The sequence below is a fragment of the Photinus pyralis genome, unplaced genomic scaffold (assembly GCF_008802855.1).
Source record: "Photinus pyralis isolate 1611_PpyrPB1 unplaced genomic scaffold, Ppyr1.3 Ppyr1.4_LG7, whole genome shotgun sequence".
Classification (NCBI taxonomy): Eukaryota; Metazoa; Arthropoda; class Insecta; order Coleoptera; family Lampyridae; genus Photinus; species Photinus pyralis.
This window is the reverse complement of record NW_022170738.1, coordinates 26,466,370-26,491,734: the sequence shown is the minus strand read 5'-3', so window position 1 is coordinate 26,491,734 and position 25,365 is coordinate 26,466,370. Positions and strand designations below refer to the sequence as shown.

The 25,365-nt window shown below is 40.2% G+C and overlaps 2 protein-coding genes across 2 annotated transcripts in view; both read right to left on the bottom strand.

The window, feature by feature from the left end:
- Positions 1-25,365, bottom strand: part of LOC116176819 (polypyrimidine tract-binding protein 1) — a 280,865-nt gene that overhangs the window by 233,034 nt on the left and 22,466 nt on the right. The window lies entirely within an intron of this gene.
- Positions 1,721-14,295, bottom strand: LOC116176814 (dynein heavy chain 12, axonemal-like). Its single transcript, XM_031495600.1, has 2 exons — positions 8,963-14,295; positions 1,721-8,918 (listed from the first exon to the last, which is right to left on the bottom strand). The coding sequence occupies exons 1-2, from the start codon at positions 14,177-14,179 to the stop codon at positions 2,115-2,117; spliced, it is 12,021 nt and encodes a 4,006-aa protein (XP_031351460.1). The 5' UTR covers positions 14,180-14,295; the 3' UTR covers positions 1,721-2,114.

The window sequence follows — 25,365 nt, the reverse complement described above, 5'->3', positions numbered from 1 at the left end:
ACCCTCCCCTTCACGCTCCGAATATACGCCGGAAAACTCGTCGTTCAATGTCTTAACGTACAAATTGACAGACGCAAAAATGTTAACCACGTTACTCATGACGCGTTTTTCATAGTAACTTTGTAAATCATCGGGTACAAAAATAGGAATTGTGGCGTTCGAGTAACTCGCACAATGGTAACTTTCAAGTGATGGCAAATTTTCGGCGATGGAAGCTAGTTTTGCTACCAACTGGGTGTACAAATGGCACACTTTGGTTATGGATGGATCCAGCTTTATTTTCCGGTCGTATCGCATACTCATCGAGATAAACGGCAGGTCGTTTTCACACGCCGTTACCTCTAAGAGGTGCTCTATGGTGGTTCGTATTGACTTTGTCAAAAATGTCGCCATTAAAGTGGTACCACAGCTGTAAGCTGCATAATGGAGATTTTGAGGAAGTTTGAGTTTCTTCGTCCGTACAAACTCTACTACTTGCCCATACCAAAGTTGAATGTTTTCTTTCGCCTTCTTAAGTTCTTGGTCGAATATGGAGTGCAACTCGGATATGTCGTAGGTTCTATCGCGAAATACGGTGAGTGTTAGCAAACATGGTGGTAAATCTTGCACGCACAACCGCAAAATTTGCCGCACTAGAGGAAACGTTATCAGGAGTCTTTTTTCAAACCTTTTGATAATCTTCAGAAAGGTGGAGTGAAATGGTGTTCTACCCAGGTGCTTATAACACGGGAGAGTAAAATGTCCTTCGACGGAGCTGTCAGGAGGAATTACAACGCAAATAACTCCAAACTGATGCATGACTCTTACAAACTCCGCCCTTGCCTCGTTCACCAACTGCCAGAAACTGTCCGAATACATCTTCTCCAAACCTTTACACGCCAATCTGCTCCAAATTGCCCGATCTAAGTACTTCGTATTGCAGGTCGTGGGCAAGGCAAAAGCCAACTCGAAGATCTTCGTGTGCGGATCACCTTTGCTTACAACTTTGGGATACTCGGGTGTCACCTTCCTACTTCGCAATTTCGTTTTTATCACCTCGTTAATCAACCTCCTGAAATAGTTACCTTTTCGCGAATGCAAATCGTTGACGGCCGCGGCCGCATTGGGCCCAAATACCGTCGAGACCACGTCGTTAATATCGGGATATTTATTCGGTACAAACGCGGTCCCCACCCTATTCTTTCGAAAGGGCATGGTTGAAAAAGAAATCGTTCACACTTAACTTGTCGCACTTAAACTCACTATGGATTACGGATACGCGTTTTAATATAGAAAGACATGCACTTATGAGTAAATAAGTACTCGTACCATAAACCAAAAAAGAAACATCGTGTAAACGCTAGGAACTGTTTTCATTTCATTATTTAATCAATATGAAACGTAGCAACTGAATAATTGATCAATAACTCCAACACCTAAACTTTCAAGTAATGTACGTATGAGTTTTTACGTTGTCTGAGAAGCATTTTGTATCAATACATTTTAACTCGTCCTCGTTTAAGTTACACTAGGTGGTTATTATAATACAGGGTGTTGCGAAATTTGCAATAGAAAAAACCTATTACACTTTTGCGATCAGCAAATACATTTCAAGATATGAGGTGCAAAAAAATGAGAAAGAACAAGAAAGAGATATTTTTTATTTTAATTCATAACTAATAAACTATAAAAGCTGTTCAAAAGTCCACCATGTATTGTTTGGAAGTATAATAATGAACCCATAATATAGTATGTGCGAGCTCATAACGCTCATATTACTTTTTTCATTCTATTCTTCTTCTATGAACTACAGTTGAAGCTTTCAGAAAACTGCCCCAACAACTCGACTTTTCAATTTCTATTTGTTTTTGTAAAAAAACCATCTACAAAAATTAACAAAAAAATTTTCGGCTCACACGATGCCTACTCCAACTACAAGTTGGTCCTTCAAAACCGGATCAATCATTTTTTCGCTCTTTTGCGTTTGGCCTACATTTCCACGAGATTTAATCATCTAAGGAAATCGCGCTTCACGGAAATTGGCATAAACAAAGAAATATTTATATATTACTTCAAATACAGGTGTAAATAGATAATACATACTAAAACCGTGTACAACTAGAAAAATGAGTGCGTCAATTAAGTTGGCACAACAAAGCAACACTCCGCTTAATCCAATGAGAAGGGTGCTTATCAGTATTCAGAAGAAACGGTAACACGTAATTAGTGGAATGTCCAGTCGTAGAAAGTACCCCCCTTCTTTCAGACGTCTTATAAAGTGGACACTTATATCTACCCGATTCGACGTACTGCGCTACGTTAATGGGGATTAACCAAATCAGCGGCATACTATCGTACAAAATTTTTGGATACAGTTCTGCTAACACGCCCTTTTCGACATTCCACCTGGCGCCGTCGGTGTACAAACCGTAAACGTAAATTCCATCGCTAGGAGCGTGATCCGTGCTCGTCACTTTGAAAACCTCAAAATCAAAAGTTAATTGATCTATGGGTATGGCGTACTTTCGGGCGTAGTTTTGCTTCGCGCCCGTTAGGAACGCTTGAGTAAAGAAGAAACCCGATAGCCAGAAGTTTTGCGGTTTGCCGTGCTTAAACCAGTTGTCGAGGAAGTTGATGCGATCCACAAAGTCGGATATGTAATTGGGAAGCGATTTCAAGCTGGGATACGAGACTTTGGCCCAAGCTGCGGGTATACGTCCCAAAAGTAGAGAGCTTTGCAACATGTCGAGTGCGGGAGTCATCACGATAAGGCCTTTTATCGCCTTCTGTATGTTTTGCAATGAGCTACGGATTTCGTTCTGTAATTTGGTGAAACGTTCCATTTCTTGCACCAAGACGGTGTTCATCGACTCTCCGTACATCACAGGATATTTATGCTTTGCTGCTTCCAGGTCAAAATTATTAGGCAACTTGGAGAGAATGTCGGACGTAACCAAATTTAGAAAAACATCCTCGTCGCCGCTCCCCGACGTCCCTTCTCCTTGCAGCAAGATCATGGCGTTCAGTAGAGAATACGAGATCTGTAAATCGCGTGTTATGCCCGCGTTGCTATGTAACCCATACACTTCAGGCGGATGAAATTGTGGCAGTGAAGTGATGTGCGCTATGTACACGTCGTAATCGGGTTTCTTCGGAATGGTGTAGTAGCTGGCAACATCCGAAAATGAGTAATTCGGATCCAGCACGACTCTGGGATTTAGGTAATGCTGCAGCAATGTCACAATCAGGCGACGATCCCAGTCGTCCGTTACCCTTCCTCCGTAGTTGCATTCGCCGGTTAAATAACAAACTCCCTCGTAGGGATCATCTTGATACTCGTTAATAAACATTCGAAGCTGCTGCACCGATATATCGAAATCAGATTCATTAAAACCGTACGGTATATTCCAACCCAAGGGCCCGAAGCTCCTTCGTTCTTGAATGACGGCGTGGAAAAACGCAATGCCGTAAAGCAATCTAGCGAACATTAGCTCTCGTCCTGGACACCCAGTGTAAAACGCTTCATTCTTTAGCGGGTCGTTAATATAGGACCTCAGCAAATTCTGTTGCAATCCTGTTGGCGGTTCGTTCGTCATTTTGACGCCATTTTGAAGAATAGTAACCGGAAACTTGTCGGACGGGTAACTGGTTAACCACAAACGGAAGTGGTTATGTGTATTAGCAAAATCTAAGCCCTCCCACAGTTTCTCCAAAGGTACCATCCAGGACACGGCGAGATGGCAATTTTGCAAACATACCCAAGATCCCTCATCCTGTCCTTGTTCTACCAAAGCCTGCGCTATAGGCCCTTGACCTTGGCCCAGAGATATGCACCTAAGCTTATCGGAGTAACCCTTCACTTCGGCAAATTTCTGTAGTGCGGCCATCGGATCCGTTCCGGCGGATAGTATAAACACGAGGGGACAAACGCAGCTGGACTCTTCAAAAGACTTTGCAATATCGAAAGGCGGAGGAATTATGAATTTTGTACCCATCTCTTCGCACACGTACTTCGAAATACTCACCGTTACTTTATCGGGTCTAAGCGTGCGGATTACTAGAAGTTTTTGGAAGGATGTCAACTTCGTATCCCAGGGCGCAGGTAGCGGCGAGTTTTGTGGTTCGACCAAATCGTACAGCGCTTGCCAAGCAGATAAATTTTGAGCAAACGATTTTTGAAAACCTCCAAAGGTCGTCACACTGTCCAAGCGACAAATTTCCCCCCAAGACTTGGCGCTAAGCCATCCAGACGATGGATTGGGAATAGGATTGTCGACGTCTATGCCCCCGGTAATCAAAAAAGTATACTCCCTTTCATCTATTTTGTTTTTTGACAGCATAATCTTCACGCAAAGCAAAAAGGAGAACATTAATTTGTCCTTTTCAAAGAGAGACCGGCAAACGTTCGCGTAGAGGTTGTAAGTAAAATTATCTTGCAAGTACCCTATACGTTTATTCAGCTCGCGCGATTTACTGGCCGTGTCGATCGAGCTAACGTATAAATTGATAAACCACCCCAAGGAGTACTGGTACATAGGGTCAATGTTAGGGAGATCCGAAATGCAATAGTACAAACCAGCGGAGTGGGTAGCCACGGGTTTATAATCCAAACGAAAGAGCTCGATCTTTTCTTCGGTTTCTTTAGCTATGACCTGCTTGTTCATGATGTCAATTGATATCGCCTTCGATTGGTCTAAGATTCGAATAGCACTCTCATCCTCGAGAATATCACCTTGAGATTCAGACAGCGTTCTCAGAATCATTTCTTCAATATTTGCCAAAGCAGTTTTATTTTCGGCACTCTCAATTATAAGTTCCTCTCGCTTTCTCTGCAAATCGGGCCGCTCCTTCGCCACCACAATTCCCAATAACTGATCTTCCAACCCAGCGATGGTAAGGGCAAAATTGATAATCGTCACCTTGTTAAACACCTCCGGGAGGTAATGGGGGTTCCTCATTTTGCTGGTCAAGTACAGTTTAAAATTCTTATGGTATTGGATGATATTCTCACCGAGTGCGATCACCATCATTCCAGCTTGTTTGAAATATGATTTATACAGTAGCGGATCTAAAGGCGCCTCGAGATCCTCGCGAATATTTTCGACCAGCGCCGGTTTTCCAAATTCCACGCAATATTCTAAAACCTTCATATAATTACCATCGGAAAACTTGGTTACGCGAATGTCGTTTTTCTTTTCCATCTTTTTGATCCACAGGTTCGCCTGCGATTGCGGATCTATTAGCAAAGACCAACGCTTCGAGTTGTCTTGAATGATGGCGTTGCCCGTTGAAAACGCGTCGCGAGGTAATCCGGCGATGTACCAATCTTGAATTTTAATTTCGCTTCCCAAAGTTGCGGCGAAATCGTAGGTTGGGGAAGATGGGATGCTCATACTTCGGACGAACTTTGACCAGTCTTCCAGTGCGTCAAGTCGCCATTGCATCGTAAACGGAGAGAGGTAGGCGATCATTCCACATGATAAGAGAATGTCGCCCGCTAAGCAATCGTACAAGTTCTGCAATCCGTTTGCGGCGAGCGTCCATCGGGTTTTTTCACCTCCCAGACCACCAATTAGCTGATTGGCACGTACTAATTTATTGCCGCACAAATCTACGCGATCCTGCAACTCCTGTTTTTTAGCCGAAGCTTCCTCGAGCAGTTCGTTCAAATTGGCCAACTTCTCCTCCAACTTTGCAACTTGAGATTTCTTCTCCATTAAAATTGCCATAGTTGCAGAATAGTCTTCCTCGGCTTTATTCAATTTGGCCTTCTTAGGGGCTACTACCTTGATAACCTTATCGTACATATCCATCGCTATAATCCATTTACAAAGACCTTCCGCGGCACTTGAAGCTTTAGCTACAATTTCAGGCTTGAAGTCCTTGTGAGGTAAATATTCTTTACGAATTTGCGCCATAATGTCCACCCTTATGTTATCCTTATCGAAATCTTTTAAAGATTGAAGAAAGTTCATGTCGCCCAAAACTCGTTTGCTCGGCCCCCAGTAGTCTAAAATTTTTTTACCCGTCGCTGGATCGGGTAGTCGGTCTGGTTTTATATCTTTAATAACACAGACACCCGCCATTACTAACTTGACGGGCTCTGGGGGATTCTTCATTGCTTTAACTAAGGTTATGTCTGCAGGTTTCAAGGTGTTTAGTGCAGCTGTGGCTTCCTCCAATATCGGAATCGCTAATGCCAAATCGGCTTCACATTCCGCTTTCAAAGCTTGAGCTTCGGCGGCTTGCGCGTTTGCCACTTCTTCGTCCTTTCTGACAAGCGCCGAGGCACGTTCGACTTCTATGGTTTCCTTAGCGATCTGCTCCATCATTTGGGTAGCCTTCCCGCTCATCACCTTCAGTTCGGGTTGCAAGGCTTCCAAATCCACTTGCATTTCGAAAATTTGTTCCGCAGCGAACTGCAGTTTTTCTAAACCGACCACATACCGACTTTTGGCGAGCAGTAGATCCTTCTGCTTTTTATTGGTCAGCTCTGTAAATATCTTAATCAGTTCCAAATAGGATGCCGACGTGATGTAGGACTTTCGAGAGGTTTCCGTGAAAAACGCGTTAGAAATTCTTCTAGCAGACACGTGGAAATATTTGCAGGCGATTATTGCAGAATTTTTGACGGCGTTATCGAGATTAACATCACCCATCCAACTGTGAGCGACCATTTCCAGTGCATCTTCGGGCCAATCTTGGAACCAGTCAATGGTACAGCAGTTCACTAGCGAGGGATATAATCGAAGTCGCAATCGAAATGATGAACCTATGGGACTAAAACACAATATCATGTGCAGTTTTTCACGTGTGCGTTTGATGAAGTAGGAAAACACAGCCAAAGCGCTAATGTCCAAGTTTCTATTGCCCCCTTGAGCTGCGAGCCGACATAGTTCCATAACTTCTTGCTTTTCTTCTATTTGAAATATATTTGGGACCTCTCCGGCGTTCAGTAAACCGTCGATGTCTTGCAAAAATCCTTCTTCCTTGATTTGCCCCTCGGTGAATAGGAAGATAGTTTGCTTTCCCCTTCCCCCAGCTTCCTTGACGACTCTCTTAAGGTCATCCCGCCACTCGTTCATTCCGTAGTTCTTTGTGATTTCTGGTTGAAAAAATGAATGGCCGGTGATTGTACAGGCGACTTTCGTCAGTGACTGTCGTCCCGATCCGCTAACCCCAACCAGTAGGGCGCTACCGCTGGGCATTGCCAAGATTCGACAAATTTTAGACAAGTGCTCCAGAGCGTATTTGAACAATACTATATCCATTTTCGTTTTATGAGTGGAGTTATACTCATCTAGAGATGCACGTGCAACATTTAAAAAGGACTCGGCCGTTACGACTTCTTCGTACTTTGCATCTTCATCGCTGGCCTCTGTGTCTAAATACGTGCCAAACATCAAGTTTTGCAAGCACGCTTCTGTGATCTGTCCATTTTCGTCTTTCAAATTCTCGAATACTTGTTCAAAATGTTCTTTAAAAAAGGACTTGACGGAGGTCTTGATTTTGTTGAAAAGCCAATTCTTGTCGTTATCGTCTACTAGTCGATCGTATATGACGCGAAGCACTTCATGCGTCCAAACTTTGGGGAATATGGTCTTGTTGTCAGCAGACTCCTTTCGTAACATCGCACACCCGCATACTATTCTGGAAAAATCTCTCAAATTGAATATATAATGACTTTTGGCAGGGGTCGGTAGTAGGTTTTTGATCGCCGCTTTGTAAACGTCTAAAGTTGCGTATACCAGTTGCTGCACAACGTTGATTATATCACTCGGGAATCCGTTGTTCTTCCATCCCAGTAAAAGAATGTTTGAGTAAATCTTCGACATCGTGTCTTCGGAAAATTCGTTGATGGAGAAAATGCTGAAATGTCGCAGAAATCTGGCGTACACGTCTTGTCTACTTCCGCCAGGAGGTCCCATGGCGCAGGTTATTAAGATATCATGTAGATATAATGGGGTGGTGTCTTTGATATCGTACCAATTCTTGTGGTCGAAATACTGCCTTAGCAACTCTATGGGTGGTTGCGCCCCGTACACTTCTTTAACCGGCATATTCATGTCATCTACAAATATGATGCACAACTTGCCAACAGGAGGTCCATAGTGACCACGCCTCCTTTTATTTAACTTCGAAACAATCAGGTCTTGAGTTTGATTCGCGGATATCTTCACAGTGAAAGTCACAAATGCGGGTTCGTATTGCTCCTGGTTTAATTTGTTCATCAGCAAGTCTTGCATGTAGTAGCTTTTTCCCGTTCCAGTCGGACCGACTAGCAGGACAGGCAACTTATACTTTAGATGTAACTCAATCATAGACATGTACTTGACGGTATCCACGGTTGGTATTAACGCTTGCTGGATGTTAGCAGCTTCTTCGACTCTCAACCCTTTCGCTATATCGGGCCAATATTTCCACGATCCTTTGCTCCGGAAAATGAAGGAGTAGTCAAACAACTGTCCGTCGTGCGGTAGTTGGATTTCCAGTTTGTCTATGATCAGTGGATATGGATTTTCCTCGTCTTCTCCTCGAAGAAGAGTTTTACAAAACTCGTCGAATTTTTCTCTAGATGAGGTGTCCAAGATGGAACCTAGTCCCCAAGCCATGCCCACAACTGTAGCGCCTTGAATCCAGTTATGCATGTATTTAAAATCCTCTTCTTTCCTTGTCGACTCCCGACATCCATCAGTTAAAATCATCTCCATAATTTGCATCATATTTTTAACCAAATTGACGTCACCGGCTGAACAAAGTTGTCTACAAAACTTACGGATGAAGTATAAAGACGGCGGTACCACCCAGTCAAACATTGCGAAAATGTAATCCTCACGTCCAGATGTCCACTCAGTGCTGCATGTGGGAAGCCAAGACTCCACATGGGGACGCCAACCCAACGTCGCCGGTTCCATGTAGATCATTCCACAACGAGACACCTAAAAGAACCTGTTCAATACACGCAGATTAAAACAATTCTTACAGTTGCCGGAGATGCTTGAGACAGGTCCATTACTTCAAAGATCATCGACATTACATTAGTCATGGCCATTACCTCTCCAGACATCAAGCACAACTTTTTGTTGTCATCCAGTACCGTATTCATATTCTCTATCCAAACTGCATCAACAGGTCCATCGAATATGACCCATTTCCTATCCGGCGACGTGTCCATGACAAAGTTGCGAAAACACGTAGCCACAACACCATCAAACCATTCGTAAGAAACTGGATCGAATTGTCCATACAATTGTCCCATCGTAATTGATTTGGGGTTAATGAACTGATACTTTACGGGCAATTGATTTTCGCCTTGTTGCGATAGAAGACTCAAGGCTTCGGCCAACACTTTCAGAGTCATTGTTTTCCCCGCGAATGGTTCGCCCACTAACATAAAGCCATGGCGAACGATCATCATTTCGTACGTTTGAATGATCTTCAGGACAACGCAGTGCTTCATTTGCAAGTTGCGAGCTTCGCAACCGATCCGTATGCAGTTTTCAAACGAGGAATAATCTACTTCTGGTAAAACAACGCCAGGAAACAAATCGGAAATGATACCCTCGAATAAGGGAACGTCATGGGCTAAGAATTTGGCCAGGTTAATGTCCAAGATTGACCTCAGGAGCAAGATATCTTCGTTTTCATCTGGGTACTTGCGCTTATTGTTGCCACAAGCAGATAATACAGATTTCACAGCTCTCATTCCGTAATCGTAGTGATTTTGAGACGATAACTGTTCAGAACATAGTCGATAAACGGTCACGATCTTCACGGAGAGGGTTCGCGCGTCTACGAAACCGTAGGAATACAGAGAAATTTCGCCGATCATCGCGTAATCCGGTACCATCATTGCAACGGTGCGAAATAACACCTTCAGATTGTCAGGCAGTTCGGATCGACCGGCATACCCCGGGTTCATCGTGATGCAAACGTAACATCCGGGATTCAACTTTAATTCTGTTCCTTCGAACACGAACTTCTCAGCGTGCGCGCGAACTGCTAGCACAATGCAAAGGATTTGTTGAGCGACCACAGAGAGCACCTCAACGTCAATTCGGTTAAACTCGTCGAAGCAGGCCCACGCCCCCGAAGCTGCAAGACCCTTGAAGAATTTCCCCATGGCCTTATAGTCTAAGCCGTCTGAACAGTTGAAGACCACGCACTGCACAGCTAAGGCTTTGGCCAAGTCCTTTGTCGTTTCTGTTTTACCAGTGCCAGCAGGACCTTCAGGTGCGCCATTTAAGTGTAGATAGTAGGCACCCACAAGCGTGCGATAACATCTATCCGTCAATGGCGTGATAACAAGCCGATCACTATTACCCAAATATTCGTTGGCATACTTCACCGTGGCGTTTATAATCCTGACCATACAGCGCTCCTCCCAATAGTACCGCAACTGCGCGAGCCACTTAAACTCCATGTCGTTCTTCACGTTCTTATCATACAAATCTTCGGCAACGTCCTTTGCGTGTACATCGATGACAATCAGAGCTTTAATAGTAATCCTCGTCAGATTACTTATCGTCGTGCTCCGCACTAAAGCGACAATCTCATTCAGATCGATTTTGAGCTGTTTCAGCAGATCTTTAAAGGAAGATTGTGACTGTGCGCCTAGTGCTTGATGGATATCGAGAGTCCAAAATATTTGCGAGACCGCGAGAATTACCTGCCCCGGCCAATGTGTCACCCACTCCGTCCTGTACGTCTCTTGGTAAGCCGTCCAACTCTGAAAGATTTGGTCATGAACGGCGGCGATCATTTCACCTTCGACTTGTAGCAACCACTTCTCGACGCTACCTCGCGCTGCCACCGTATCGATTACTTCGAGTATATGAACCTTCTCACCCTCCCCGCTGAACATTGCATGGATCTTGAGTGCGTGGTCAAATTCTAAGCAATTAATACCCTCAAAGCACTTCTTCAAGTGAGGTTGCACGCGCAGCGGATCTTTCGTCTCGGATAATATTTCGAGCATTTCGTCGTTCGACAAGAAAAAGAAACGGGGGAAATACACCCTTTTCTTCTCGAGGTACGCCGTAACTCCCTCGTTAATTTTGTCCAATATTTTCGTACAGAGTTGCATGTTCTCCAAAAGACCAGGTTGCGGTGCGCTATCGATCACTTTCGGCTCGCGCACAATGAGATTCAAATAGCGTCGGTAAATGCCGTCGACCTCCTTGAACATTAGGCCCTCCTCTGGCATTTGGCTAACGATGTCTTTCGACGAGAAAATTGGGAGGAGGTATAGCCACTGCGCCTGCACCTTGGCCCATTCGTCTAAAGTCGAATTAACGCGCAGTATCTTTTCGTACCAAGCACCTACTTGGGCCGCGTACGGTTTAACGAAAACTGATCCCCTCATGGTGAGCGTTTTTACTATATGTTCATCTAAAATGGCTTGAATGTCATCCAGAGCTGTCAGAATGTTAATTCCGGTATCTTTAAAAACGCTAGTTTTAAACATTACGGTGTCCCACTCGGCCTGCATTTTAATGAGGTTCTGCAAAAGTTGTCGCTCTTTAATGGCACCACTACTGATAACCTCGTATTTGTCGATTTCGTGTATTATACCCAGATTCATAAATTTGGCCAGCGTCGTTCCGGCATCTGGTGTTATATCAAATCCGGCGATATCCGACATGTCGTCCCAATGCCGTTGTAACATTGCGTCGTTGCACATGATGTTCATCATGTTTAGATTCGGCCTGAAGTCTTTTATCATTTGAAGAGCTTTTGCACACAACTTCAATGGAGAGGGCTGTTTCAGAATATCCAAATCATCGACACTACCAGAAAATTTTAAGTAGACGTTCTCCTGATTCGAGAGCTTGATTTTAGACTTGTAAGTTTTTTGCGTTTTTTGGAGTTCTTTGAAACAATCCTCCATTATGGCTTCGGCTTCGGAAAAATTCAAAAATTCAAAAGGGCCATACATCCACGCGTCCTGTTTTCTTACTATCGTTAGGCAAACCTTGACGAGCCGATAGAACGGATACAAGTGTGCCTGAATGGCTCTCAGATCGGGACAGGCCGTTAATGCGACTTTAAAAACTCGCTCTTCTTTGTTAATCCAAACAAGAAGGTTGTCGAAATCACGAACTTTGGCCATCAAAGGCGCTAGTTGCAAAATGTACGATCTGCTATTGGCCGCGTCGTCCATTTGGTTCAACGCATCTAACAAGGGGAAATAGATTTCGATGTCTCGATGTAGCTTCGTAATTGCTCTCTGCAGCCTATCTTCAAATTCAGACTTGACCGATTCGTATATGGAAGCGTTTTTTTCGATTATTGGCTTGATGTCGTGGATCCATTTCATGGTCTTGGAATTCAAATCCATGTGCTCCCATGTTAAAGTTATCATTTCCGCTAGATTACAAATGACTTGAACGGAAAGGTGCAGCCTCTCAGTCAGATCGTTAAGATGGTCGGTTGCTGCCCAAACCATATAAGCGCCTTGCTCCATTAATTCCTCGGAACTTTGTGGCACAGTAAGTGCTCTCAGTTTAATCATTTCGAACTGTTCGCAGATGTCTTCATTCAGCCAAGTATGCTGGATGACCAACTTCCGCGCGACTTTGTATATCATATCATTGATAGCGTTACATATGGCATCCCTACAAGAAGATTGCACCAACTGACCAACTAAGTAATGTTCAATGTCTATCATAACTGCCAATCTATCCAGGTAAGAGCGGTAAATTGCCACTTTCGCGTAACCTTCCTCAAAGGATATCTCTTCTTTTAAAGAATCATCATGGTCTTCCTCCTCCAATTCTTCAAACAGGTGACCCAAATCACCGGAAGCCTCCTGACCAGGCGCAATAGAAAAACGTTTGACAAATACGCTCGACTGCCTGCGAATCCGTTCAACCATATTGCTTTCGCTACCCGATCGTGCAAAGTCACTAAAATCCGAAGGAATCACCGAATCCTTTCTAAAAATACTACCCGAACGGATGTAGTCCACAGGACTGGCGTCGTTATGGTCATCCGGCAAAATTTCACTACTCCACTTCTCCCGTTCCAAATACACGCACGCAAACTCCGCGTTTAAGGTCTTAACATACATATTAACGGGGGCGAAAAGCGCAACAATGTTATACTTTACGCGACGTTCGTAAAACTCACTCACGTCAGAGCCTACGAAAATTGGAATTGAAACCGATTCGAACTCTGGGAAACACAACGACTCCAATGACGGTAAATCTTTCCCAATCGAAATTATTTTCCCAACAAGTTGCACGTACAAATGACAAATTTTAGGAAGAGATGGTCGAAGAACAATTTTCTTATCGTAGTGCATATCCATGGTTATGAATGGCATGTTTTCTCCACACTCTGTTACTTCGATAACGTGTTCAATTGTAGTACGTATAGTTTTGGTCAGAAATGTTCCCATTAACTTGGTGCCGCACGAGTAAATTACCTTTTGTAACTTTTTGGAAAACTTGGAATGTTTCTGAACGTAATTGACAACGTGCCTGTACCACGTAAGAATGACCTCCCGCGCTTTCTTAATTTGTTCATCGAATGTAGGATACAATTCCGAAATATCGTACGTTCTATCTCGATACGCTGTCAGAGTGAACAGACATTCGGGCAAATCCTGTGTGCACATTCTGAAAATGTTTCTCATTAAAGGATGAGTTATCATTAACCTGGTGTTTAATTTCTCGACCGTTTTGAGAAAGTTACTATAGAGGGGTGTTCTTCCATCGTGCTTGTATGGCGGAATATCTTGATGGCCTTCAATGGAATCGTTCGGAGGTTTCACAACGCAAACAACACCAATTTGATGGGTAACATTTACAAATCCTTCCCGAACCTCGTCAACAAGTTTCCAAAAGCATTCCTGGTACACTTTCTCCAAACCCTTACAAGACAACTTTTTCCAAATTGCGCGATCCAAGTATTTCGTGTTTGGAGTAGTCGGTAAAGATAAGGCCATATTATAGAGCGATTCGTGAGGCGTTTTCTTTTTGGCAATCTTAGGATATTCCGGTCGCACATCCTCCGACTTGAGCTTTGTCTTTTCAGTCTCCTTTTCGAGATGTTTGGTATACTTTCCGCGTCTTTGTCCAAGCTCCTTGAGCGCCGCAGTTATATTCTCACCGAACACGGTCGATATCACATCGTTTATGTCCGGATATTTATTTGGCTTGAGAACGCTATCGTCATGTTTCTTTCTAATGGGCATGATACAGTGATGAGTTGTAAAAGAGAGTAAAATTAAGCACTTCGAAAAATTCGATGCACATTGAAAGATATGTCAGATTGACACTTACTATTTTTCTGAGCCTCCTGATGCTATAATCAAATGTGTTCGATAGTGAACCAGGTGCGAACTCAGAAGTAAAGGGAAATTTTCATTTTTACAGAAAAATTCAGCGTATACCTACATGAAATCCCTGCGTCCGAGAGTTTTAAATCTCAGTACTACGACCACGTAGAAAGATGCGTTTTATTTTAATACTTAGAAATAATCTGACTTGAAAACCCCTATCTGGGCCGCACTTTGGATTCAAATAAACATACAATTAATTGATTTATCCAACACCTCTATGTTATCCAGTCATTATCATGACGAAATTAAACGAGTAAGGTATAATATAACCCACTCTGGACGTAAAATAACTCACTAGCAAGATAAAGTACAGGAACATTCTTTTATTAATTATTCTGACAAAATCAACACAAAAATCTAATTTAAATTCACATTGATATTGAAATTAAAGGAAATCGTTTTCTTCTTCGATGTTGCCTTGGAATCATGAAGTATGTCGGAAGAATTTTCAACAGAAACACAATCCATTTCATTCGAGAAGGAAGTCGAGGCTAACGGAATATCAACGACTTTTTTTGGCGCCTCCTTGAATCCTTTTGGCTATATCGATTTTGTTGTTGACTGAATCTTGGATATAGCCTTCGGCCACCGTGGACGATTTCCATCCACCGTGGCGTTTCAGTGTTGTTATATCGGCTCCTGCGTTTGCCAGAAGAGTTGCAGACGCACGTCTCATGCTGTGTCCAGTATATGAGTGGGCTTCGGGTAGGTTCGAGAAGGAAGCAACTGCCTGGGGTACCTTAGATATGGTATTTATACCAACTGCCTGGATAATGCATTTCTCTTTCTGGTAATTCACGAAAAATCTGCGGTGTGGAACGTTCTTGGGTCTCAAAGAAACATATTTCCTGTACAGCTCCAGAATGTTTATAGAGAATCCTTCTGTCATGATAGTAAAACTTCGTGACACATTTGTCTTCGAGTCGGGTATGGAGACATATAAGTATCCTCCCTTATCTTCAATATCATCAACTGTCAGTTTGGTGATTTCATCACAACGACAGGCACCTGATATCCCCATTACCAATGCAACCTAGAAAAATACAAAACACATGAACATAAAGCTAATATATAAAGAAATTATGAATCGGTACCTTTATCATCAAGTATTTACTATCAGGTGCCTGTGTCAAAAACTTCTCTACATGTTCTCTTTCCAAAGTCTTCGCCTTTTTAGGTTTGTGAGTCCTTGCTTCATTCTTCAGATAGCTTATCAGTTTTCCATATTTTGATATGTCGACATTCTTATATACCTTCAAAGTACTTTTTACCATGGAATATTTCGTCCACATCGAAGAAGGTGCCAATTTTCTTCTGTAATTGTGGAAATAAGCCAGCATGACCTCTTCGTTGACTCCATTCAGACCTTGCTGTTCCCTCCATTCTTCAAACTGGCGGAACTCTTTGTCGTAATTGTATTTTCTTGGCAGCAAACTAAGACATGCTGCCTCAGCCTGTTTCATTACTTCTTCAGGAACAAAAAGGGGTTCTTGCAAATCTGCCATTATTCAGAAAATTTTCTGACTAAATTTTTTGTTGTTTATTATTCCCCATAGCAACGAATTATTGCTTTTGTATTCCATGCACTCTAGCTTTTCGCGGAACACGCAGTTTTTAAGATTTACCACGTTTTAAACCAGCTTGAGGAGGTGTTGGATAAAGTTTTGTATGGTGCACGTGTGTTAATTACAAATAAGTCACTTGAGAAAATAACCCCACTCGGTCTGACGGCCTCGTGGGCTTACTTTTTTCTCGCGTGACTTATTTGTAATATAACACACATATACCATAAATAACTATAACAATGCCAAAAATTTATTTCGACGCACATGAAAGAATTAAAGCAGAATGGCTGTACGAAAGAAATACTAACAAAGCCCGTTTGGACATATTACACAGCACGCAAGCGATCGATCATTAAAATAAAAAAATATTGAATTATTTACGGTTTTTTTTAAATAATTCAAATAATTTAATGGTAAAAGGTTAGGAGCACTAAGTGCACTCAACTCACACAAATGTTGACAGCTTCTGAATTTCACAGAATCATGCCTCAACTTGCTTGGTCGACACACATACGTACTTTTTCCGAAGACGGACAAATTAAAAAAAACTTCTCAACGAACTTCACATGACGATGTAATAACTTAAATCTTTTATTAAGGACACTTAATTAGCACCTAATTTTGCAATATGTTTGATTGTGTTGTGCTGACCTTGCTCTGCTAGGTTAATGGACATGCATTTGCGCCAAGTTCTTTATCAGGCCACATTGTTCACCACTAGGATTTCCTTTCATCATTACTGCATTTGTTGTATAGTTAACTGTTAGATAAATTAAGAAATTTCATCCAAATCGGTCGTTCCAATTTTGAAGAGTTTATCAATAATGTGCAGCACATGCAAAATTTTAACATACGGATCCTCGAACAGTAGAATCAAAGGCTGTTTGAATTCACCTGTTATTTCCTAACTAACAATCGTGAAATTCCCTAAACACGACATAAACGCGGACTTTACCAAAAGTTCTTTGACTTCTAATTTTCATGGTAGAAGCTACAATGTAATTACAAAATTAGTATCTGTACCAGCCGACTGCATTAATTTTATTTTTGGCACTTTAATTTCCCCCAATTTTTATATTACCTAATTATATAATCATTTTTCATTTTGTTGTGCCCACAAAGAATAAGCTCGGTAATTATTAAGAAGTATTTTAATTATCATACGACCCTTAAACGGCTCGAATCTTGAAAGTTATTAGTACTATACAAATAAGAAAAGGTCTAATTACACGCCCTATGTAACATAATGAAGTATAAGTTGGGTGAACGATTCCATACAAGGTAACTAATTGGAAATGTTCCATTTGACCTATTAATAAATGTCATTAATTACATTTTAAAAAACCCGGAATAAGTAATTCATTTTATGCTCGGAATCGTAAAACCTCGCCGTCAGAAATCTGCAATTTTTCCCTTTACAACTTTACCTTTTCGCCGACGAATGCTCAAGCAGAATAAAAATTAAATATCTTTATTGTTCTAGTTACTTAATCAAATTTTCTTAGATTCTAAGTTTGCGAACATTTGCATTTTTATTGCCTTCCCATTTTATATTATCTTCCCTCCAGTTGACAAACTTATTACAACAATAAATGGCGGCGCACTTAATTGAGAATTACTCGTTTCAATAAAAGTATGGTGTGTGCATTAATTGGCAGTTACTGCAAAACGCGGTATTCACAAATTTGGTTACCACCGGAATTGTGAAATTTTGTTGAAATAGAATATTGAATGCACCAATTATTATACGCTAACAATTATTATTGGAAAATGATTCCCAGTCAATGCAGGCTACGGCATCGACGTTTATAATTAAACGAAAAGTTCGATGTACCGATTTTAGGGGTGGTGTACGATATTACGATACGACAATCCATCTTTGTATTCGTACTTCTAATTAATAATAGACGAAACCGCTGGAAAGATAGAACCGCAAAAAAGTTAGATAATGAGAAACGAGCGCAGTCACATTAATTAATACAATGATGTAACAATCGAACCAACTTCATTTAAAAATCCCAAACGGCAACAGACAACTTTTTGATATGTACGACTATTCCTTTCTCTTTAATTAAAGAGCGTTCGAAGGCTGTAACAGATATCATTTTAGAATGTGAAACAGGCATCGGTAATGAGTATGTCGACTATTGATAGTGTATACTTTAGGATTAAGGAAATTAAAAAAACGCATTGAAAGCAGTGTCTGCACCTTTGTGACAGAAAGCGGACTGTTCAGAAAAATTCGATATAAGTCGTAACCACCATTATCGCCATCCATTCTAGAGCATTTTCTGCTAGCACAATGTAAGCGTAATTCGCAGTCGAGTAGAGTATCTAGTACACAGTCAGAAATCGTTTAGTGAACGGAGCATTTGCTATCTTCAGCACACGACCAACTGTATAAGGGTTTTCCTGTTGACGAAGCGATTAGAAGATAGATAGTATTACCCAGAGGACTGTTTCTCCGCACCTCTACGTATCACCGAGAAAATCTCATTATAAGTATATGACAGTTCTGATTTAGCATCCGCGATGTTCGCCGGCCAATTTCCATCTACATGGACCAAGCGTGCAGAAAGGAACAAAAAGTAGGTACTGTAATTTATATTATTTGGTGTTCGGATTTCGTACAGTTCTAATTATGGGTGCGTTTTACTATCAACAATCGCATGTCTTTTTTGAGTACGACTCACTTTTGTAAAAATTTTATAAGAAAGGAATAATTTTCCATATTTGCGTTGTAGTCTAGCACGGAAGTAGTTAGCCGCGTAGTCATTATTTTTGCATAGTAGTATTTACTTTAGTTTCTTTAAAGAGTTCTCGTTCGATTTTTATATGAATCTGCTGTTTAAAAACAATAAATGAACTTTTATTCCTAATCGATAGTTGATTAACATTATTTTGAGGTTGACCAAATGTGTTTTAATTTATCAATTTCTAGTGAGAGAAGAATCATTTCATTAGTAAATAATTTTACAAAAACTTTTATTTGTTTAAAAGTTGCGTTCACGAGCAGAACAAGACCAAGGGAAATGGACATTCGAATAATAAGTCCCCCCATTTGAAGCGCATTTTTTTAAGAATGAAAAAAAAATGTTACGTTTTGTCCGTTCGGACTCACTTCTGCTGTGTTAAACTACTGTTAGGGTAATGGTCATAGAGATCTGAAATTTTTTGCAATAGGTAACCTATACCGTGAAGGTCTGCCAGATTTCGCTGTCTTAAAGGGGAGCCGGGAATTATTTCCCGACATGATGTTTGAAAGTACAACGTCAACCAATTGGCTTCAGATTTTGAAAACACATGCCTTAGTGATGCTAAGTAAAACATTTGAGGGGGGGGGGGGGGCACGTTCTACCAAATGGTATTCTCATCGTTAGTGAGGCTAAGTAAAACATTTGAGGGGGGGGGCACGTTCTACCCTTAATGGTATTCTCATCGAAATGGATTGGTTTGTACCAACTATAAGCTTCCCGTGCGACTCTCTTCTTGGTATTCTAATTAAAGGTCTGAACGAAAGGAATTAACTTCTACTACCGCCCTTTTCTCTGACATCTTATCAAAAGAGATCAGGTTTCGCAGGGGGGGTTGGAAAGAGATAGATTAATATTTACAATAACAAAGTACAACGCAATTCATTATTAAGGTAGTAAGCGAAAAAAATAAGCTTTTTAATGATGTATCACATGATCTATGTTGCCATTTAACAAAATTCAAGACGGCGGTCGCGCTCAAACACCCTGTATATAAAAATTTTTTTTTAACCTCAAAATGTGAAAACTTCAAATGGAAGCGTTTTAATTTCATGTCTATATCTCAAACGGTTTGAGCTTGAGACCTTCCGCTTCATCTTTAATAGCGGCCCTGTATAAATAAGTCGATGAGTAATACAAATATATGTATTGTTGTGTGAACAACGTCATGCAGCCGTTAGTTCGCTCTAAACACCAAAAATAAAGACGGGGACGTCCTGTATGTGAGAGTATATCAATTTATTAAGTAAATCCTAGGGATTATTTACGACTTAAGCACTGAGTTAGTTCGTTTCATTTGAAATTGTATCTCAGTGTTTGTTTTTCCTTTCAGTATTGTTTGTAAAAGTTTTGTTTAAATTTTATCTCTTTTATAATTTATTCAGATAAGGGCCCGTATGAATAAAAGTAAGCAAATGCTTATACTTGCAAAATTCAAAGTAAATACTCGTAACTGCCCCTTCATACTGGTCTGTTTAGCAGCGCTGCACTGCGTCCTGTCCTTCTGCTTAGAAACGCTGCTAAGTCGCCCAGTACGAAGGAGCACTTACGAGTATTTACTTTGAATTTTTTAAGTATAAGCATTTGCTTACTTTTATTCATACGGACCAATGTGTTAGAAGGAAGACACATCTGTTCGTCGCGATAAGGAGTTCTATCAGGCGAAAGATAATTAACGCACGTGTTTTATCACTCTTAAGAGATAAGGCCTTTGGAAGAATTCCGTGTTTCGTATTGGAAAAGTGGCGACGTTTGGCGCATTTCGTCATTGCTGGCAAGTTATTTAAGAGTTCCTAAAGAAGTAGTCTGTTTTATGGTGGAAGTGGTTCTTCCTTAAATACTGGAGACAACGAGAAAACGGGGCTGTTGAGTTTCGCGACGGTAAGAGCGTGTAAATTTGTTTACGCTTAATCTCGGGCAATAAGACCTATATGAAGACGCAGTTCGTTATGTTTATAATAAATTTGTGCAGAAGGAAGTTAAGTCTTGTCGAGTTTAAAAATGAAACAGTTAATAATGAACATCGAGGTCTTTTTGTTAACTTTCTCTTTTTAAAAATTAAAAGTTTCTACTGTCCGAACAGCGAGTCGGCGAGTGTATTTGTGTCAGTTTTAGTGCGCCTTTATCACAAACCTTGTACGAGGAGATTATTTGGATTATTGGAAACAAAATAAGTGATTTTAAGATTGTTTATTTTAATTGTCGACCCCCCCGAGTAAGGGGTAATATGTCCAAACCAGCTTTATAAGTTTTTCTTTCATTAATTTGTTTTATTTTTGTTTTGTTTCGGAATGAACTTTTGTCATTCTCAATCAATTAATTACATGTTTATTCGAATCCACTGTGTGACTCCGAGAGTTTTCATGTCAGTTTTATTGTCGTGTTAATGAGAATGCGTGTAGTTAATTCTTTTGAATTTTCGGAAGTTGATCGAGGCTATTTGTAACGTGTTTAGCATTCGAAATATACTCTCATTTACTTAAATTCTTTCCGCTCGTAGTGTACATTTAAGTATTCTTGTTCTTACTTGACATTCTTAGGCCATCTTTGTAATCGACTAGTTTAGATGTAAGTTATTGTAATAGAGTTCTTTTCTTTTACCTATAGTTCTTATTTTCGTTATAGATTTCTTTCGCATAGTTATTTGCTTCGCCGACGGAGGTCGTTGCTATCTCTTCTTTAATTCAGTATTACGTTATTTACGTGTAGTTGTATTTCTTTTATACACTGTCAATTAGCTTTCTTGTGCCAGGATTAGTTTATTTTGTGTGATTTATAAACCTAAATCTTCGGATTGAGTACACCAGGGATACGTTTACGCAAAAACCGAAAGGAAGGCAACCCACCTCACACCAGATTTTGGCAAAAATACAGAGAGTTGCTGCGTAAACAGGAATTGTGGCTGATAGTGGGCGAACGCAAGGGCACTGATCTACCCGTTTAGCTTAACTGGGCTTACATATTGTTATTTAATTAATAATTTTAATCTACTTTTACAGTACCTATAGAATTTTCTTTCCAAAAAACCACAAAATGCGCGATTTCTCGCAACGCCCAACTGTAGACGACCAGGAAAGTATATATACTTTCACTATTAGATACATGCAACCCTTGCTGAAGCTATTGTATTACTTTCGAATTATAATATATAAATCGGGGAGCGGGGAAACTATTTTGGCAGTTTAAACGATACTTGTTTGCAAATTCTACAACTGTTATACCATTTCGTATATTATGTTTTTAGTTGTTACCTATACAAGTGCACTATTCCTAATTTTATTTTTAGAGCAACGAAGTAGATGGAATTATACAATGAAAAGTGGATTCGTTTGAAAAGATAAAAAAAGTAAGTAAGTGCATGACTCAGAAAAGTTTAACATAATATAGGTTAATGAGTTTAGAAACCTTTAAAAACTCCAAGAAAAGTAGAAACAAAATTTGAGATATTTAGTGAAAACCTTACAGCGAATTTAAGACAAAAGTTTCTCATAATCTGCATATTTTTTCATGAATTCAAAGGGTAGAGTTATTTTTTCAGTAAAGTTTACGCACGTCCGACAACTTAATACCTCTCACGTATTTTTGGTGTTAATTGTTCGTTGTTTATTTTTGCGAAAACTAAAACTACCCGTCAAAAGTTAAGGAAGAATGTATGAAACTTGGAATTTTCATCACTACAAACTACGGAAGCGGAACAGAATATTTCCATCCATACTATTTGCGTATAGGAGCCAGAAACTTACCTGCAATCGCACTTGCAAATAACGCAAAATAACTACTAAAACTGCAGAGTGAACTTGACGACAACGACCTTAAAGTGACTAACAACTAAAACGAAATAAAAATGACGTATAACATCTGCCCCGGTAATTCTTCACGAAGGGGTGGTTTTGTAAGAATCGCAACATTATTGTACGACTAAGGGCAAACACCTTTCTACCTGTGTTTGAATTCCCACGGGCACGACACGGATGCAAAATTCAATTCCTTCAACTAACCATTGCATACGCAATTTGGTTAGAGGAAATGAATCAAGGGGAGTGTTATGTACTCACCACGGGCGGTATTAAAAAAACAGTTCCGAACATCTTTAGTACGTGGTCGAGCGGTCTTAAGGAATGTCAATAGAACCTTGGCAGATGAATAATTTGATTGAAAATCTATCTTAGAAAATATGCGGATAATTTACTCTCGGTTACATTTTCTAAGGCGGCTGAATACTTAAGATTATTAAAGCGCAAGGAATGTGTCGTAAAGAAGGTAATAACGGCGTTTGACCAAATGAACTTCTTTACGATAGCCGCCGCGGCTTCTTCATCATAAACATTCAGAATTTTTCAATTATGTATATGAAGCAGATCCTATAAATCCCATCTTTTTCGTGTACCAAAATCAAGACGATAATATTGAAAGTCGTCGACAATTAATAGAACCATTCCAATAGGGCAATTAGCCAGATATTTCAATTGCGATCGTGTACCAATTTTTATACAGAATTTTACAAGCGTAAATAGATTTAAATATGTGCGTCAGAGCTATTTTCAAATAGTTAAAAGTATACTTTCGAACACAATTTTTAGGCTGCTTCGACGCTGAAATTGTATTAAATCTTGGGTGCACCGTTTAGTTTTGAAACATTCTGAAGATGGTTTTGTTACGATGGCAAATAAATAAAATGTTTATTCAAATATCCACTAAATCGAAGAAGTTTTGAACACGCAAAATTAAACCTTGTGGTCCTAAAAACTAGAAAAGCTTGAAAATCAGGTGGTATTTGCGTCCCGTCTGTAGTAGAGGATTGTGTGCACATCATATTTTTTACGTTATATTGACGCTTACCATCGAATCCATTAACTTTTTGAATGTTCGTGTTTCAACTTCAAATCAAAGCAGCCATTCATTTTACGAGACCTAGGATTCCGTAGAGATTGTCCTTGTCAATCATTTGGACCGGTATCCAGAATTAACCAGTACTTTAAGTTTGGACGGCTAAAGAACTTTACTATGTGTATAATAACTACTGGCATTTGGTGTCCACTTTGTTAGCATTACAAACATTATATTTGACATTCTGGTATTAAGCAGTACCAGAATTAATAACTCGTTTACTAAGCATTAACTAAGTATTGATAAGCAGGAAGTGTCATTATTTAGCCAGGAACTGTCATTATTTAGCCAGTAACTGACATTATTTAGGCAGTAACAAAGGAAAAGGCAGTATCTCGGGCAGTATATTCCTGATTACTGTACGTGTCCAAACAAAATCTAACCCTCGATAGTACATTAATTGTTCCTTTTAAATATTTCAAAAAATCATAGACATTGCATTTGAGCAACAAAAAAGTTGCCTACAATTCCGCCCAAACCGTAAGTAATACGCCTTGTATATAGAAACGCAATCCATTTCTTGCGACAGTATCGAGAAATGGTTGCCTATTGTTAGCTTCTGTTTCAAAGGTAAATTTTATTGAATTTAGATGCAACAAAATCCCCATAGTTCATTGCTCTTCCGCTAGAGGTCATGAAGATTCACTATTTTAAATTCTCCTTAACGTTTGCTGCGCACTACCTGTACTGGAGAACAGATTCGATCGTTACTTGTACAGGTCCACGCGGCCATTTAAGTTTTTTGGTAACATTTTCGTCATATACCTTGATTTGTTGATGGTTATTATATTTTGGTGAAGTTCCTTTGTGTGTTTGCTGATATTTCTACTTCATCGAAACTTGACTTTGAATAATGATTTTAGGCCTTTATTTTGAGGTTTATTCTCTTTGCTTCCTGTTACTTGGTTGTTGTTGTCTACCTGAATATTGCTTCTCCATCGACAACCTTTTGTTAACTACGTGGAATTTGGATTGCACATGGCACCACCATTTGAAAATTACTTGACGTGTTGTTACACGGTTTCTGGTTTAACCGCAAACAACACCAGTTGACCAGAAAAGTTGCTCGTGTTAAGTTTATATGCCGCGCTATCACTTCCTTTCTTTTGTTTTGTGTTTTATCTGTTGCAGATTATTGGCAGAGAGCGCCCTTCTGAATTCAGACGGCCCTGTCGTGGCCAGGAGTCAAAGGTAATATTTTATTTCGTCGTAACTCCGTGCGTTGCCGTTGAATTAATTATGTTATCGCATGTTCGTTCTCCGCCCAAGAATTGAGGTGGAATTTTTTTTCAAATTTTCAAAAAATAATTTCTGATTCGTGATTTTCAGGTTCAAAAACTCCCACATACCAAATTTCGTCGAAATCAGAATTTCCCCATTTAGGGGTGCGCCCTTTCGCTGTAGGAATTTTGAAATAATGTTCGCAAAATCGCAAAGGGCATACCCAAAAACACATTCAAAGACGTGCCAAGAATCTTTGTAACTCTTATGGTTGCTGAGAAAAAAAAATTGAACAAGAAATGCAAATTTTACCCCTTTTTTGAGGATGGCTCTCAAACCAAACACGCTAAACGTTTGGTTTGTTTGTAAAAAGTGCTTGTTTTGATCGCCTCTCCCATCCAATTTTTTTTTCTTACATGTTACACCCTTTATATCGATTTATATACTTTGAGCATTCAATTTTCCCGTTCCCGATTCACTTGATCCAATAAATTTTGTTTCTGTTGACCTTAGCTACCTGTAACTCAATAGCACCTTACCTTAATGTCTAATAAAATATCCGTGCATCAAATTCGGACGGACAGATTGATGGACAACAATAGAAAGTCATAGC